The sequence below is a fragment of the Marmota marmota genome, unplaced genomic scaffold, assembly GCF_001458135.2.
Source record: "Marmota marmota marmota unplaced genomic scaffold, marMar, whole genome shotgun sequence".
NCBI classification, from domain to species: Eukaryota; Metazoa; Chordata; class Mammalia; order Rodentia; family Sciuridae; genus Marmota; species Marmota marmota.
The window spans coordinates 3,268,903-3,284,658 of NW_025999932.1; the positions used below are offsets into that span (position 1 = coordinate 3,268,903).

Sequence of the window (15,756 nt, forward strand, 5' to 3'; positions counted from 1 at the left end):
AGAGAGTAGTGTGATCTGGACCCACAAGAGGTGTGGGTCCCTACAACAGTCTTGCAATATAGTTTCACACATCTATGTATCCAAAAAACTTCACTTGGTTTGATTTTTTTGAAGATATATTTTGATATAATAAGATGACAATTTATGTGTATTAAGTTAAAAATGGCATGTTAGAACCATAAAGATGAATGTTTATATTTTAATCGACTACTTAAAACAATGAACTTCAATTCTGGTATTTATACAAAGATGATACCAATTACCTTGTAGGCATGTCAGCGTCACGAATTGAATGTGTGCTCCCAAGAGGAGATGTTGGCACCTAGTCCCCAGCGTGACAGCAGAAGAGGCAGGGCCTTTGGGAAGTGACTGCCATGAGGTGGAGCCTCTTGAGGGCACTAGGCCCTTCAGCTTCCTCCGTCCCTCTGTCTGCCCTGTGAGGCTGCAGGCGATGCCCATCTGGAGACAAGGAAGGGAGCCCTCTCTGGACACCATATCTGGAGGAGCCCTGGGTTTTGACTTTCCTGGAGGGTTCCAGAGCTCTGAGGATAAATGTCTATGCCACCTGACCTATGGTAATCTGTCATCGCAGCCCAAACTGGACAGTGTGCTTTAGAAATAGAAGGTACCACACCCCTAGGGGCTGTAGCAGGTGCTTCAGGGACACAGGAAAACAGTTCTCCCCGTGGTAGTCTGGAGCAGACCATATTCCACCTGGGTCCCCATTAATGTCTATCATGTATGTATGTTGGGGGGTTCAGTGCAAACTTGGAATTCTGCCAAGACCTGTAAGCGCCTATAACCAGCGAGGGCCGACCCCAGAGCCCTACCACACCTGTGTTACCACGGGCCAGGGTTTAGGCAGTCAGAAGTGAGGGCGAGGGTAGAGACGGGGGCGGCTCCAGTGCCCTCACTGTAGGCCTCCTGGTGAGGGCTGGATGGCAGCAGCTCGGTGCAGTGGACATGCCTCAGCTGTGCCTTGGTCTCTTCTCTTGCTTTGACACTGGCCTCAGCTCTCCACAGCCAGCTAGAGACAGCAAACCAGCCATCCAGAGCCCACACCCCAGCACCTCCTCTGCAGCTCGCGTTCCAGGCCGTCCACCTGCCCAAGTCACCACAGGGCCAACAACCAGCCAGGGCCCGCTCCTGCCCCCGGAGCCCGTGCGGGGCCTGCTCCTGGCATCCTGCCCCCCTGCAGACATACCGCGAAGCCTCGGCTCACCACTGCCTGCCTCCCTTAGCTTCCCCACGTGGCCCTCCCTCACGTGGCCCTCCCTCACGTGGCCCTCCCTCACATGGCCCTCCGTGGCAGTGTGCGGCTTCTCTCGGGGTTTCTGGAATCTTTTCAGGTAGGTTGCCTCCTGGTTTGTTGGTCTGCCATACCTGAAGGGGCGGGAAGCTCGTATTGTAAGACAAATCCCGTGGAGATGGAGCTTGCCGACTGCCATGGAGGTGAACCCGTTAAGAAGGTGGGAGAGATCCTCCACAGCCCGCCTAGCTGACCAGGAAACACGAGTGCTCCGGAGACAGCCGCCCCCAATAAGTAAACGCAGAACACAGTTGACCCTTTTATTGGCACAGTAACTTTTCAAAGGCTGGTATGGATAAAAGGTCCGAGTAGCAAGACAGAGGGGTCCGGGCACTGCCCAGAATTTCCCGATAGCCGGCGGAAGCACAGGGGGACAAGGCCTTGCGTCACAGCAGGTGAGGGACACAGCAAGCGAGGCATGCAACGTGGCTCGCGGGCGTCTTGCAATGCAATGTGGCTGCGGGAAGCAGCGTGGCTCCGTCTGCTCATCTACACCTTTTGTGCACCACCAGCCGTGAGTTTGAGTGCCACGAACTGCCTGTAGCCTATGCCAAAGCTGGTATGGGGGGTGCGGTTCAACTAGGGGGTGCACAAGCCGCTTACCCAAAACACAGTGCAGGACTGCGTCCTCTTAACAGAGGGCAGCTAGACCTGGACTCGCCCAGGCTTCTGCAGGGTGACACGGCAAAGCCAAAGCGACCGTTTCAAGGGTTCCAGGTGCTTTCGGTTAAAAAAAAAGGTGTGTGGAGGGGAAAAAAAAAACTAGAAATGACCTTTTAAAATCTGCATTTTTGAAGAAAGGGAGCACCACCATTTTCAGAAAGTTATAAAATACAATAATAAACATGTAAATAATCACCAGGTTTGAAATTCCAATAAAACACACGCACCTACAAAGAAACGAAAGGTATGTCCTGTGCACTGCACCTCGACCAGTGCTCATGAGGACAAAGGCCGTGTCTGGGCTGTACGGACACAGCACGCAGTCGCGCGGCTCTGCTTCCCACACTGTTCTCTGCACCCTCCGCTCCCCCACGCTCTCCTCAGCCTTTCTGTCCTTTCCCGGGGGGGCAGTGCACCCTATAGACGTGGATCCCGAAAATCAGAGTGTATTACCACAAAATGGATAAGAAAGAACGAAGACACACACACACACACACACACACACACACAGGAAGTCTTGTCTAGCCAGCGTCAGTGTCCTGTGCTTTTTCGTGTGAATGCGTGGAGGGAAGACCCAGCGTGTCGGAAGGCAGCTGCTGTGGACGCAGCCTGGATTCACTAGGCAGTCTGGCTCCGGGTCTGCAGTCCAGGCCCATCAGATGGTGGTGTCCCAGAGCTCAGAGGGCAGCCTGTTGCAGGAGGCCCCTTGGGGCTTCTTCAGCAGAGTGGGCTTCTTGCAGGGAGGCGGCGGAGGCGCCCTGGGCTCGCTGTGGTGCAGGGCCTGCTGCCAGTCTTCTCTCTCCTCGCACAGCTTGCGCCTCCACTCGAGGAGCTCCTGCAGGGCCACGCTCTCATTCTCCGAGAGCCTCAGCTGATGGATGACCTGTGCGGGGAGGAGGAGAGCAAAGCCGTCAGTCATGGCAGCGAGTGCAGAGTGCGCCAGGAGCGCCTGGACTTGACAGTCGGGACTGGGTGGGAGGAGGCCGCTCCACCAAGCCTGGCGAGTGAAGTTGCCAGGGAGGAGCACAGCAGGAGGTAGCTGGACTGGTCAGCAGGTGCCACACCTCCAGATGGTACAGGAAAGACTCCACAGCCCCCTTGCCCTCCACCCCATGACTATGCGTGCTCTCGTGATGGCTCACATTTTGTTTGCATTTGTTGGTAACAGACACTCTCCTAGAAACAGACTCCTCAAACTTCCCTGCATTCTACCCATGGGGCTAACATCCAAACATGACTCCCAGCGCAGCACAGCCCCGTGCTGACCACAATGCTATTATGGACCCAGCTCAGAAGGTCCATGAGGAGAGTCAGTCGTTCTGACTCTTTTGAGGCTGTGTTTGTGCTGGGAACTTCCTGTGCAGAGCTGCAGGTCCAGATGGCCCAGTTCCTATGGTGACCGAGGAAACTCTGTACAAAGGCTCAAGAATTATACCAGTAAGGACCTTGGGCTCAGGCACCAGCTCCCAAGAACAGAAACTTCTGAGCATAACAAGATAACCCTAATGTCTCGCCAGTCCTGTGTCCCTCAGATTGCCTGCTTTGCTAAGACTTCACCACAAATGACCTTTTGAGGATGAAACCTGTACATGTAGGTAGGGTTAGTATACAGATAGATAAGAGCTGAGCCAGCTCTGGGTCAGTCCGACTCCATCAGAAGTTGGCTGCCAGCTAGCCCCAGCTTTCTCTCTCTCTGTGTCTGTTTGTCTTTTCCTCATGCTCCAGCGACCCTGGTCCACATGTTCCCTAAATTAAAGGCCACGGCTCTGAGAGATGAGAGGGCCACTGCAGTCCTCTCACAGTGGGACAGAGAACTCACACACCAACCCAGAAACTGTTCCTAAGCATAGGCATTGCAAGAGACAGCCACTGAATCATCAGGCCAGCGTGCCCAAGGCAGGCAGCTGTGCCTGAGAACCTCACTGGGGTATCAAGTGACACTCCATGTTGTGGCAGCGACACAAAGCAGTTTGCTAAAGTAGCAACTGCAGGGTCTCTCGGGCTACAAGCCCTCAAGAGGAAGGTGTCTGAACGTGCAACTGGACTGGCTACTCCCTCTTGCTTCCAAAGGCCTGAAGACAGAACTCTGCGTGACTTGATCCTGGGCACAGGGGACCATTGGGTTATGTTGCTGTGGGCATCCCTTTTCGACTAGCAGCCAGTCATCCATAACAAGTAGGTATTGTAAAGGACAGTTTTGTGACTTCTCCAAAGTGATGGATTATGTTGCTTATATCAGTGAGCTTTTCATTGCTGTGAACAAAACCCTTGATAAAAACAAATGAAAGGATTAAATATTTTTGTTTTAATATTTTGAGTTGTAGATAGACATAATGCCTTTATTTACTTATTTTTACGTGGTGCTGAGGATCAAACCAGGTCCTCATATGTGTGAGGCCAGCACTTTCCCACTGAGCCACAACCTCAGCCCCAGACGTTTGGCTTATGGTTTCGGAGGATCCAGGCCCCGCCGGCTGACTCCTTTACCTGGGCCTAAGATGAGGCAGAAGCGTCATGGAGAAGGGTGGGCAGGGCAGAGCTGCTCTGCTCATGGCAGCCAGGGAGCAGAGAGGACAGGCCTGGAGAAGGGAGCCCGTCCAGGGCACGCCCTGGTGACCAGCTTCCTCAACTAGGTCCCACCTCCCAGGGGTTCATTCGGGCATCCAGGGATCAACGCACCGACGAGGTCAGAGTCCTCATGATCTAACCCCTTCCCCAGAGCCCCACTTTTGAGCACCTGGGGCTTGGGGAACATTCTAGATCCACGTCATGACATCAGTCAGAAAGAGCGAGATCCTGGAGATCAGATGGGGAGGACCGGAGGAGAAACGGGAAAGCACAGGGCTCTCACCCCATCTCCAGATCACCAACACCACGTTCCGCTCCTACTTCTGCCCAGAAGCTTCTCCATCCAAACAACAGAGACAGAAGCCTGGCACGGTCAAGAGGCCGTGGTCCTCAGAGTCAGGAGGTCACCTGGGGGCAGCCAGGTTGTCAGTGTGCCGGGCCCAACTCTAAGCCTCTGCCGAGCCCCTGTTTCCCGGCAGCAGGGACTTTCAAGGGACAGAATCAAGGAGCCAGTGTTAGGACAGAAGCCATAAAGGTCCAGCCCGTATTCAGGGTCCATAAGTCGGCCTCCAGTCTCTGGAACTTCACAAAACTTCCAGTCTTGATAGCAAAATGTCCCCAAACTGAAAGTATAAGAAGCAACAACAGCACCAGCAGAGCCCGGGTGTGGGACAGGACACTGCTGGTCTGATCCCTACTGCAATCCCTAGGCTCCAGTGGAAAGGGTGGGGCAATGGCCGGTGGTCCTTAAAGGGCACTTGTGGTTAGACTTCAGGACTCTGCCAGAATTGAGTAGAGAGGAGAGATTCTGCAGGGCAGATGCTGTGGAAGCCAGAATCGTCTGGTGTCAATGGAGTGAGCCCAGAGGGCAGGGTGGTGGGGAGTGTGCACAACACTTGGTCAGTTCACAGACACTTTGGCAGGTTAAGTATGTGCCAGGCGCCTTTCTACACACTGACAAAACTGCTCCTCTTACGTGACTACAAAGCAGGTGCTGTTATTTTGTGGCTAAGGAAACCAAGGCACAGAGAAGGCAAGAAATTTGCATGGAAGACGGTGAGCCAGGCAGTGTGGCTCCAGAGCCCCGTCCTTAGCTGAGTGCACACCGTGACCATCACCCGGCAACAGCTGCCCAGGCTCTGACCCATGCTAGGACCAGAGCCTCCCACCCCACGCTCGCTCTTCCCTCCTCCTTCTTCTACTGGGAGTTGGTGATGTCTGTGGGAGTCTCCAGGAGTGGGCTTGGGGTCGCCCTCCACTAGCACATGCTCTGTTGGTTCCATGAGGTATTCCTGTGCATGGTCCTCAGCTCACAGGCAGCATACAGTGGTGGTTTCTGGAAAGATAACATCGCCAGATTGATTCGTGGGGAAGAACATTTAACTGCTGGAAGAATATGTCCACCAGCTCAGCTCATGATTTTCCCCACACTTTTTGAGACGTCTTTCTTAAGTGACACAACTTTGTGTTCACCTGTGTAGGAAACAAAGCCAGGATCCCCCACTTCTGGATAGCGCGGATTGTGTTAAATCGGTTATGGAGGGTTACTGTACCCAATAAAAAAAAAGTTGATTACAAAAGTCATATTTTTAAAACCTTCAAAAATTCTGCCCAAGTGACCAAATTCTAGGTGGGCAGAAGCCTTCTGAAGTGAATTTGTGATACCAGCTGCTTTTCTTTTTCTTCCACAGGTCCACAGAGCCTGTGTGTGTGTGTGTGTGCGTGCGCGTGCGTGCGTGCGTGTGTGTGGTACCGGGGATTGAACTCAGGGGCACTTGACCACTGAGCCACGTCCCCAGCCCTATTTTGTATTTTATTTAGAGACGGGGTCTCACTGAGTTGCTCAGTGCCTCACTTTTTGCTGAGTCTGGCTTTGAACTCATGATCCTCCTGCCTCAGCCTCCGGAGCCGCTGGGATTACAGGCGGGCGCCCAGAGAGCCCTTTCTGTCGGGAAGATAAACCATATGGCATTTGACATTGCACAGGACAAAGATGCGAGTTGGAAACCTGGGGAGCCTCTGGTTAACAGCCACTTCCACACGGTGCACTTGGGGAGCTCTTCAATGATCTGGGTGACTGTGGCCTCAGGCCCACGCTTACAAAGAGCCGAGGAACCCTCTCTAATGACGGAGGTGCTTCCCGAGCAGGAGGCTGACAGGTGGGTGGCAGCCTCAGGCGCCAGATAGTCTCATCCTCAAAACCTGTGCAGAGTGTGAATCTGGGCGGAGCAGGAGGCTGGAGGTGAAGCTGGGAGTGTGAGACGCAGAGCTGGGCCTCCTGTGGCCCTGGGTGCTAAGGAGCAAGGCCTGATAGCTCTCCGTGGAAAGCACAGGAGGGTCAGCAGAGGACCGGGAGGGACAGGAGGCAAGCAGGCTTCGCAGCCCCTTCTGACTTGATTTCTGACTTGATTCAGATGATAAGCCCTCACCTTGGCTTCTCAGGAAAGGACAGTGGAACCCTCTCAGGTGAAAGAAAACACCCTCCAGTGCCTGTAGCTTACATACAAGGCTTAGCACGCACTTAGCAAGCACTGCACATGTGAAGAGGTCACAACAAGATAACCAACAATAAGTAAAGCGATTCACAGTTGGTTCAGATATTGGGTTTAGCAGATAGAGACTCTGAAATGCTTTGTGGGAACAGAGGAAATGAGGGCCGATAGAAGAAGCACCAGAAATAGCCATAAACAAGAAGTAGAAGAGATACAAAGAATATGGCAAACCCATAGTCTAGGAGTTCAGTCTCCCCAACTGGTGGAGGCATCAATCCATACATTTAGGAACCTCACAATCCACATGACAGATAAACACACGTGTCACCACCCAGAGCAGCAACAGAAACAAACACAGGATGTCACATTAACAGTACAGACAAAGAACAAAGCTTCAAAAATTCAGGAGAAAAAGATGTGCCACATTTAAAAGAACTATAATGAAAATGAAGGCTGTCTCTCTAATAGAAACACTGACGGCCAGAAAACAACGGATTATAGGTCAAATCACTGATAATTTGGACAGATTACAATTTTAATTATAAATTGACTTTTTATTGAGTTTCAGAAGCATTTGGACAAACAAAAAGGAAGAAATTTATCATAATTCTTCACTAATAGAAAGACAATAGGAAGTTTTTTTAGGGTGAAGGAAAATGATCCCAGATGGAGAAATGGGAATTTAAGATAGATTTAATAAACCCATGGGTAAATATAAATTATAGGCTTGGAATTTTTGACAGACTTTAAAGCATACATAAATACAGAATAACGCCAACAATAACTGCAAGAGCCAGGTGGGGTTAAATCAAGTTTAGCTGTGTCAACCTTGGAGCAGAGCTGGGGAGAGGGGAAGGTAGCGGAATCCCATTGCAGCAGTGAGGAGGGGGCTCTATCCCCCTGCAAAACCCCAAAGGGCAGAGTGAGAGGTCACTTGAGCCACAAAGGAAAATAAAGGAAAAGAAAGAGAACAAACATTCAGCTAACCTAAAAGAAAGCGGGAAAGATAGGGAAACAGATTAAAAATGGAGACCAGTTTCTAAAAGAAGATCAAGCATAAAAACCAGACAGAATCCAGACCTCCCATCATGGCCGTGCCTCTCCTCCTGGTGGCACGTGCAACTTTGCTCGATGGCAGTGTGTTGGACAAGTGTGCAGCTCTGTCCTCACGCGGGAACAGAACGCGTGTCCCCTGAAGGCTAAACTTGTGTCCACGGTTTCTCATAGCGACCAAACCCCACCAGGGGTGGCCCTCGGCAAAGCACTCCTGCCCAGGGTGACCCTGCAGCCGGAGTCGCTCTAGGAAGCACTAAGGCAGCGTCAGGCGAAGTGAGACCCAGGGGCTATTGGTCCCAGCCAGGTGCTTGGGAGGGGTCCTGACAGAAAAGGCCAGACTCCAGAGGGATCTTTTCCTCTGCGGAGAAAGAAAAACACTCTGTACCCTTGGAAAGCTGCTCACGGTTTCCTAGAAATATTTGGTTCCATGTGCAATAAAAGAGGTGAGACTTCTGAGCACACAGTCCACTGGAGAACCCTACTCAAGCAGGACACGGATGTCTGGAATGGCACGGGAGTGAAGCCGCAGAGCACACCACCTTTGAATCCGTCAGCATGGCTCCTTGGTCTGCAACGATCTGATGCTTGCAATAACCAACCCAAGCAGGGAATGAATCCTTTCCCCGAGGGATCCCGCGGGTAGCCCTACTCTCTAATGCAGAGATTAACAGCCATTGAGTAAAATCTACCAGGCATGTAAGGACAGTTGCCAGAATGGCTTAAATGAGATCTAAAATATTAACATTATTAACAACAACAACAACAAAAAAGGACGTCCACAGGTTATGTCTTACGTAAAGGTTAAAATTCTGTGTAAGGATATGTGATAGCCACTACCTTCAACACGGCAGAATTCGGGGGTATTTTAGAATCATGAGCTGAAGAGGCTCCAAACAGGAAGACAGTATTCCCTGGCTGATCGTATTTAATCTGCTTTATTTAGATTTATTAAATCTACTGGACTGTGAAGCACGAGAAGCCTATTTGTGATTGTGAAAGAGCTTTAATATTTTAGAACCAATGCAGCAACTACGAGTGTTATTTACCTGTGGTCCAGTAATCTAGAAGCCAAAAAAACAACAAAAAAAAACCATTTAACATATTATTCGACACGGTACAAACATCTAAATCACTATTTATCCTAATTCCTTTAACTCTCCTGTCCCAGTGGTAACAACAAAATCATGTGTCACTTCCTTCACCATTATTTGTTATTTCACAATTAACTAACCAGGATCATTTTAAAAAGCAATAATAAGCCAGGGATGGTGGTGCACATTTGTAATCCCAGTTACTGGGGAGGCTGAGGCAGGAGGATGGCAAGTTCAAGGATAGCCTCAGCAACTTAGCAAGAACCTGTCTCAAAATTAGAAATAAAAAGGTCCAGGGTGTAGTTCTGTGGTGGAGCACTTGCCTGGCAAGTGTGAGGTGCTGGTTCTGACCCCCCGCTGTGTGAAAACGAAGAAAGCCTAAAAGGCAATAATGATTTTGGAACAAGTTTTTCATTCTGCTATTGAAGAGGAAACATTTTGTTTAAGAGAAAAGAAACTTGGGAGATTAGGGATGCCGCTGCCAGGTGAGTGTGGGGTCAATGGCGTCACACGGGACATAACGCAGCCTGATTCACTTGCATGGTCAAGATGCCCTGCTAGCATTGCTTAACTTAGTCCTGTTGCATTGCTTTCAAAGATTTATCTCATCCTTACTGTTTCAGGGAACTAGTTACCTCCTCATTCTTTTTTTTTTTTTTTTTTTTCTGGTCCATATCACACAACAGTCTTTGTGCATGATCAGTATCTTTCAGAAGCCAAAGCTGAGTGTTGACCTGGGAAACAGGAAGCCCTGCATACCCACCCCCCTCTGGGACCGCTGCAGGGTGCTCTGAGTACAGGGAGCACAGGGTAGTTTCTCCGGAGCTTCAGACAGGCAAACCCCTGAGGGTCTCACTGTGTCCCACAAGGCAGAGACAGAGAGGGCGAATGAGAGGGGTGTGTTCTGCTCTAATGTCCAACTGTCTACCTGGGAAGGGGTTTTGTGGGGGAGATTTCCAGAGGAAGCAACCTCAGGTCTGAATTTCAGGATGAGGGTGGTCACCTAACCCGTTGGAAAAGAGAATGAACTCAGAAGGACGTCCACAGGACTCGATGTACACAACCGCCAGCCAAGACAAGGGACTTCCTTCTTTAACAAGGACGACAAACCCACACTGAGTCTGAGCTGGGGCTGGGCACTGACCTGAAGATATTTCCAGAAAACCTGGACTCAGGGCTGCTGCCTGGGTGGATCCTGAGCTGGCCCTAACGGTGAGCAAGGGCTTCCTGGCTGGGTGGACCGGCCACAGAGTGGGAGCGGTCCTCGTTCACCTCCTAAGGACTGGCTGAGGGCCTTGTAAGTGACACGTGTAGATGACTTACACAACTGCCTTAAAATCGTACCTATGCACACGCCTGTAGTCCCAGAAACTAGGGAGGCTGAGGCAGGAGGATCACGAGCTCAAACTCTGCCAACTTAATAAGAACCTATCTCAAAATAAAAAATGAAAAGGTGTGGGGTGCAGCTCAGAGGCAGAGCGGCCCGAGCTCAATCCCCAACACCGCAAAACACAAAGCAAAGGAGAAAAGCGAAAGGCACTCCATCTGCCACATAGATAGGGTGACGTGATTTTGCCACTGTTAGCTCTGTGACTTGAAAAGTCCCTAAGCGTTGCTGAGTGGGGATAATCCTGACATCCAAATCAGATCATGCCGCAGGAAAGCCCTCTCACAGTTTATGACCCTGGGCAAATGGAACCCAGTTTTCCCTTTGCAATTAAAGAGAAGCCCTCTAAACGCTTAGCAAAACATTAGAATTATAACTACGATTTAAATGTGATTTAAAACTAAAGGAAGTTATGCCAAAAGAAAAAAATTAAAAGTTTAGAGCTTTTTTATTTTTAAAGGTAAGATTTTTTAAAAATTCAGTGAGTGTGTGAAGGCTTGGCCCATGTTCACGAGGGAGGTGACACATTATCACAATCTATTTCACTTGTAGGCTCATTTTTCTGAATGCAGCAGGTGGTGCCTCGCCTCTGTGGGGTGAGGGGTAGGGGGCAGGACGCCCTCCAGCAGCACCCGCCTGGCCCTTAGGAGCCCTCTTACCTGAGATGCCTTTCACACTTCACAGACTCAGAGAAGTCCCTTTGACACACAAGAACTTTTAAATAAGTCCCCAGGAGCTTATAAACAAGGCTCTGCTGCTTGGAAATCCCGCGGGGGGTGGGTGGTCCCACGGCCCTCGCTTGCTGTGGATTGAAACAGACCCGGGTGAGTTTGGATGGTCAGTGAGTGGGGTCATGGAGAGAGTGAGGCAGGCATTATAGACTTCCTGGTGGCCTAAGAAGACAATCCTGTGAGCTTAAGGGATCAAATGAGCTTATAATATGTCCGGAATTATTATTTTTGGATGTCACAATGGGGGATGGTATTATTCTACAACAGGCCCCAAACCCAGGCTTTTGGAAATGTGCACAGGGTCTCTGTCAGTTTAAATGTCTTGGAAAACAAGTGTTTGGTGGAGGAGCTAAACAAATAATTGGAAATTGTTCTGTGATTTTTAAACTTGACATTCAAAGAGATCTGAACACTTTAGCTTATGGGAGCTCTTGCCGTTCAGGAGTGAGGAAGCAGGAAGTCACAGTTTATAGAGAGCTGGGAAAAAACAATCCCTCAAGAAAAGTGACAGACGGATCCCCTTTGTAACCCTGGGGCCCAAGATTGTCTTACTAGATCCACCCCCCACCCCACCCCCCTTGGACTGCCATCAGGCCAGGGGCAGCATTTTCATGAACAGCCTCCTGCTGGGTTGGATCATATAAAGAGTGCCCTCTGTCACCATCTGCCCTTCAGGTCCTAAGGACAGATGGGACAATGGGAAAGCACCCAGTGTGAATGCAGGCCTCTGCAGCAGGACCCAGAGGCAGCCCAGCACACGCAAGCAGATGCCTGATGCTCATGGTCCAAACCCATTTCCCATGGGGCTGGGATGCTGCCCCTCAAAACATCCCCTTCCTTTATGGAAACAGTGGTCCTTAAAAATAACCATGCAACCTCAGACCCAGGCGATTGGCACCTCACGGCTCAGAACGTGGAGTGATGAACGGCTCCGTTCTGTTACTGGGAGGCTGCTGATGTCAAGTCAAGACAGACAAGACGTGGATCTGGTTTCCATCTCCCGATCAGATTGCAAAATATCTTGTGTTTTCCAACATCCAGGAAATATCAGTTAGAAATAGGGATAGGGCTTGATAAAATGATAGATTTGAGTTCATGCAAGTTCTTTCCTTAAAATGAGACACCGTATTCCACTTGGTTTCAGGGGCTACAAAACACTAAATTTCTCACAACCTGGGGGACTGCAACATGATCTAAAGGCTCAGGAGGTCCATCACTTCCATGTGTATTTACCTTTTTTCAATAATTTCCTATTATGCAATTTAAAGAGTTCTGTGAGATGAACAAATTAACTTGAGAAAAATTGCCATGATCTCCCATGAACATGCCTCTCTAAGGACAACATTTATAATGCCAAGTTAATAATTTGCTGCTGAGCTTTTACCTTAAGTCTTTTCCCTCAAGGATAAAAATAGTCTTTGTTAAATAATTCAGATGTAAAATTGTGTTGCTGTTCATTTGTCACAGAATTGATTTTTCTATTGACTATTCACCCAAAGGTGAAAAGAGGCATCTACTGACATTTATGGAAATTAAAAGAGGGAAGTGTCTTGGCTGACTGAATAGTGAATATTAGTGTTTCAATTGCAAATCCCATTTCTACTCAGTGCTAACAAGATGGTGGAGGAAAAAAAATTAAAAATAAAATTTGAAAAAAGCATTCTGTAAAACCAAGGTCCACCACAAGAAATCCTAAAAGTATTGCTTAGAACAGAACACAAATCAAGACAAAGTCTGGGGTTGAGCGGTGGTAGGTGTCACTCTTTCCCAAAGATCAAGAAAATGACCTGAAATTGGCAACTGGTGTTTGTGGTGACCTGACAAGGTTGCATCCTTCCTAACCTAGAGGATCCTCAACACAGCCAGCCCATCAAGTTCACTCCTGGGGGTTGTTTCTTCTGTTGCTTAAGGTTTAAATAAGCAGAAAACAATCCTTAAAGCACATGTGAAAAGTCTTATTGACCACGAGAGTTGCTCTACCTGGATAGCGGGGGATTTTAAAATTTCTTACCCTTTATGGATGCTTTGGCGTCTTAGGAATTAAGAACTATTCTTTACCTTCATAAGAAGTAACACTGCATTGGGAAACATTTAGTAAAGCTTCAATAGACATTTATTTGGACTTTGCATCTGATTTTAACTTCTTAAGTCAAATGGACTTGGATGAGTGCATGTATTTTTTTCCATGTTTACTTAAAGTTACAAAATAGAAACTTAATGATTGCACAGTTCACCAAGTAATGTGTGCGGCATTGAGGATATGGATTTTGTTTGAAATCTGTTCTCTGACCTTAATTCATTTAGAAAACACTGCAGTATCAGTATAAGTAACCAGCAGATTTTAGCAAAAATCAATAGCCCATATTTAGCACATGTTGACAGTAATGACATATTATTGTCACCGGGTCAAGATGAAAACAGGGAATAAAGGAAAAAACAAATGTCTTTTATACCAGAAACATACAAATTAAGTACTAAAATCCCCTTTAAAATATTTTTCTTGGGATAATAGGGGAGGCATATTCCAAATGTAAGGAGGTCTGGCTGAGGATAATTAATCTTAGAGCTCTCCCTTCAAAGAATGTATGTTCCTCTCATTTGCTTGTTCAACAATCCTCAAGGACACTGCCTTTCCATGTTGCTGTGCCTGGGCCTGTGATAGGAAGCCCTGTATCCTCTGGCCACATGGTTTATCCAGGCCCGTCATCTCCCACTCTCACACAGACGTTACGCGTCAACACAGCAGACACGTGCAGAGCATGCTCTGTAATTCTATTTCTCTCCCCCCATTTGTGTGCCCGGGTGTAGAACCCACAGCCTAATGCAGTCCTTTGAAGCTTCCCAGGGCTATCTCCAATACCACGTTCATATTGCTTCATATTCACGGAGCAATTTAATACCGGGTCATTCTGGTGCATAGAAATATGTGAAATAATCAGGTTAAACAGTGTTAGCCTCATTAGAGATGTGGAAATTCATCTTCCAATCCCAAAGTCACCTGGCTAGGAAGTGGCATCCAGAAGGCAAAATCAGATACACGGAGTTCAGTCAACCCTATAGGCACTGATGACGCTATTCCAGGAAGTCCCCCTGCCTACTGCCCAGTTGACAAATGTGCTTAACTGGAGATGAAATGGATGTCACCAGGATGGATTCTGTAGGACTTAACAAGATGCACCAAATAACCCACTCCCTCAAGGAGCTCGGTGCAGCCTGAGCAACAAGACAGAAATCCACAGAGATGCAGCAAGTACACCGCGTGGATAAGACAAGGATCCAGCGCTGTCACAAGGCAGTTCAGTGTTAATTCAGAGCAACTTAGGCAGTGATCACTGCTGCTGGGATGCAAAGGAGGCCAAGCACACTGAAAGACAGCAGGACACCTGCGGTGTGGGGTTTGCTCTGGATCCAGGGGGAGGGGCACAAGAAGACAAAGACCGCAGTTTGAGTGGTGGCAGGACTGGGTCCACATTTGGTCACCTCTATAGTTCCAGTTACACAACCACAGAGAGCAGAAAGCTGTGAGATGTAGCATAGGATGTGAGACCTGGCTTTGGAGCAGTAGCAGAATGTGGGTACGCGGGAGAGGAGGTGAGGGCAGGCGTGAAAACAGGAGTAGGGGTCCAAACCACAGAGTGCCAGGCCCCCTTGCAGGAGGACCAAGGACGTGAGGACACTCCCCACCTAGCCATGTCGGCCAGCACCTTCATTTGCTTTGCTTTGCAGGACTCAATGTACCTATTAGTTTATTAAGTTCTCTAACATTTTCTAGAAACAGCAAACATTCATGTGTTACTGTATTAAATATAATTAAATAAAAATAAGGAAACCATTCTTATGAAACCGGGTGCTAATATATCCCAGTCCAAGTGGATGTTAAAGTTCAGCCATCATTAGCAAAGGGGTGCAGAAGAGCAAGCCCTGGGCTGCAGGCTCACTGCTGGCTGGAAAGAGTCTCCTCTCTTTTTGGTCACGATTTCCCCATGTTTCCCTCAGAATCACCAACTTGGGAACTGAAGGTAAGCAATTCTTGACAGTCACTAAAAGCACTTAAGGTCCTGAAAGTCTCAGAACATTCCTTGGGGGGCCAGAGTGCCCTGGGGGTTGACCTTGTTACAGAGGGAAAGCAAATCCATTGATTTTTGGAAGGGAATTTTGAAGAGTTATAAACTTTATTTATACATGTGGACACTGTGTCTGTGCATGAATGAACGCATGTGGGGGGTGTGTGTGTGTGTGTGTGTGTGTGTGTGAGAGAGAGAGAGAGAGAGAGAGAGAGAGAGAGAAGTGGTGAGCTGGGAGTACCACTGATCATCATTTTCTATTAAAACTTCTGATAAGCAGTATTCCAATAATCCTAACATTGGAAGATATGAATAAGCATGATTTTCACTAACTTAAAAGAGTAATTAAGGATTCTAAATAATGGAGATTAAGTTAAGCTAATAAACTTCTACAT

At 48.5% G+C, this 15,756-nt stretch overlaps 1 protein-coding gene across 4 annotated transcripts in view; it reads right to left on the reverse strand.

The window, feature by feature from the left end:
* Positions 1–1,555: 1,555 nt before the first annotated feature.
* The window catches only part of Myo16 (myosin XVI), a 420,601-nt gene continuing 406,400 nt past the window's right edge, over positions 1,556–15,756 (reverse strand). For all 4 annotated transcript variants that reach the window (XM_048800642.1, XM_048800640.1, XM_048800641.1 and 1 more), the window contains one exon: positions 1,556–2,855. In XM_048800642.1, coding sequence (XP_048656599.1) covers positions 2,628–2,855 — 228 coding nt within the window. In that variant the 3' untranslated portion in view covers positions 1,556–2,627. The remainder of the gene's footprint in view (positions 2,856–15,756) is intronic.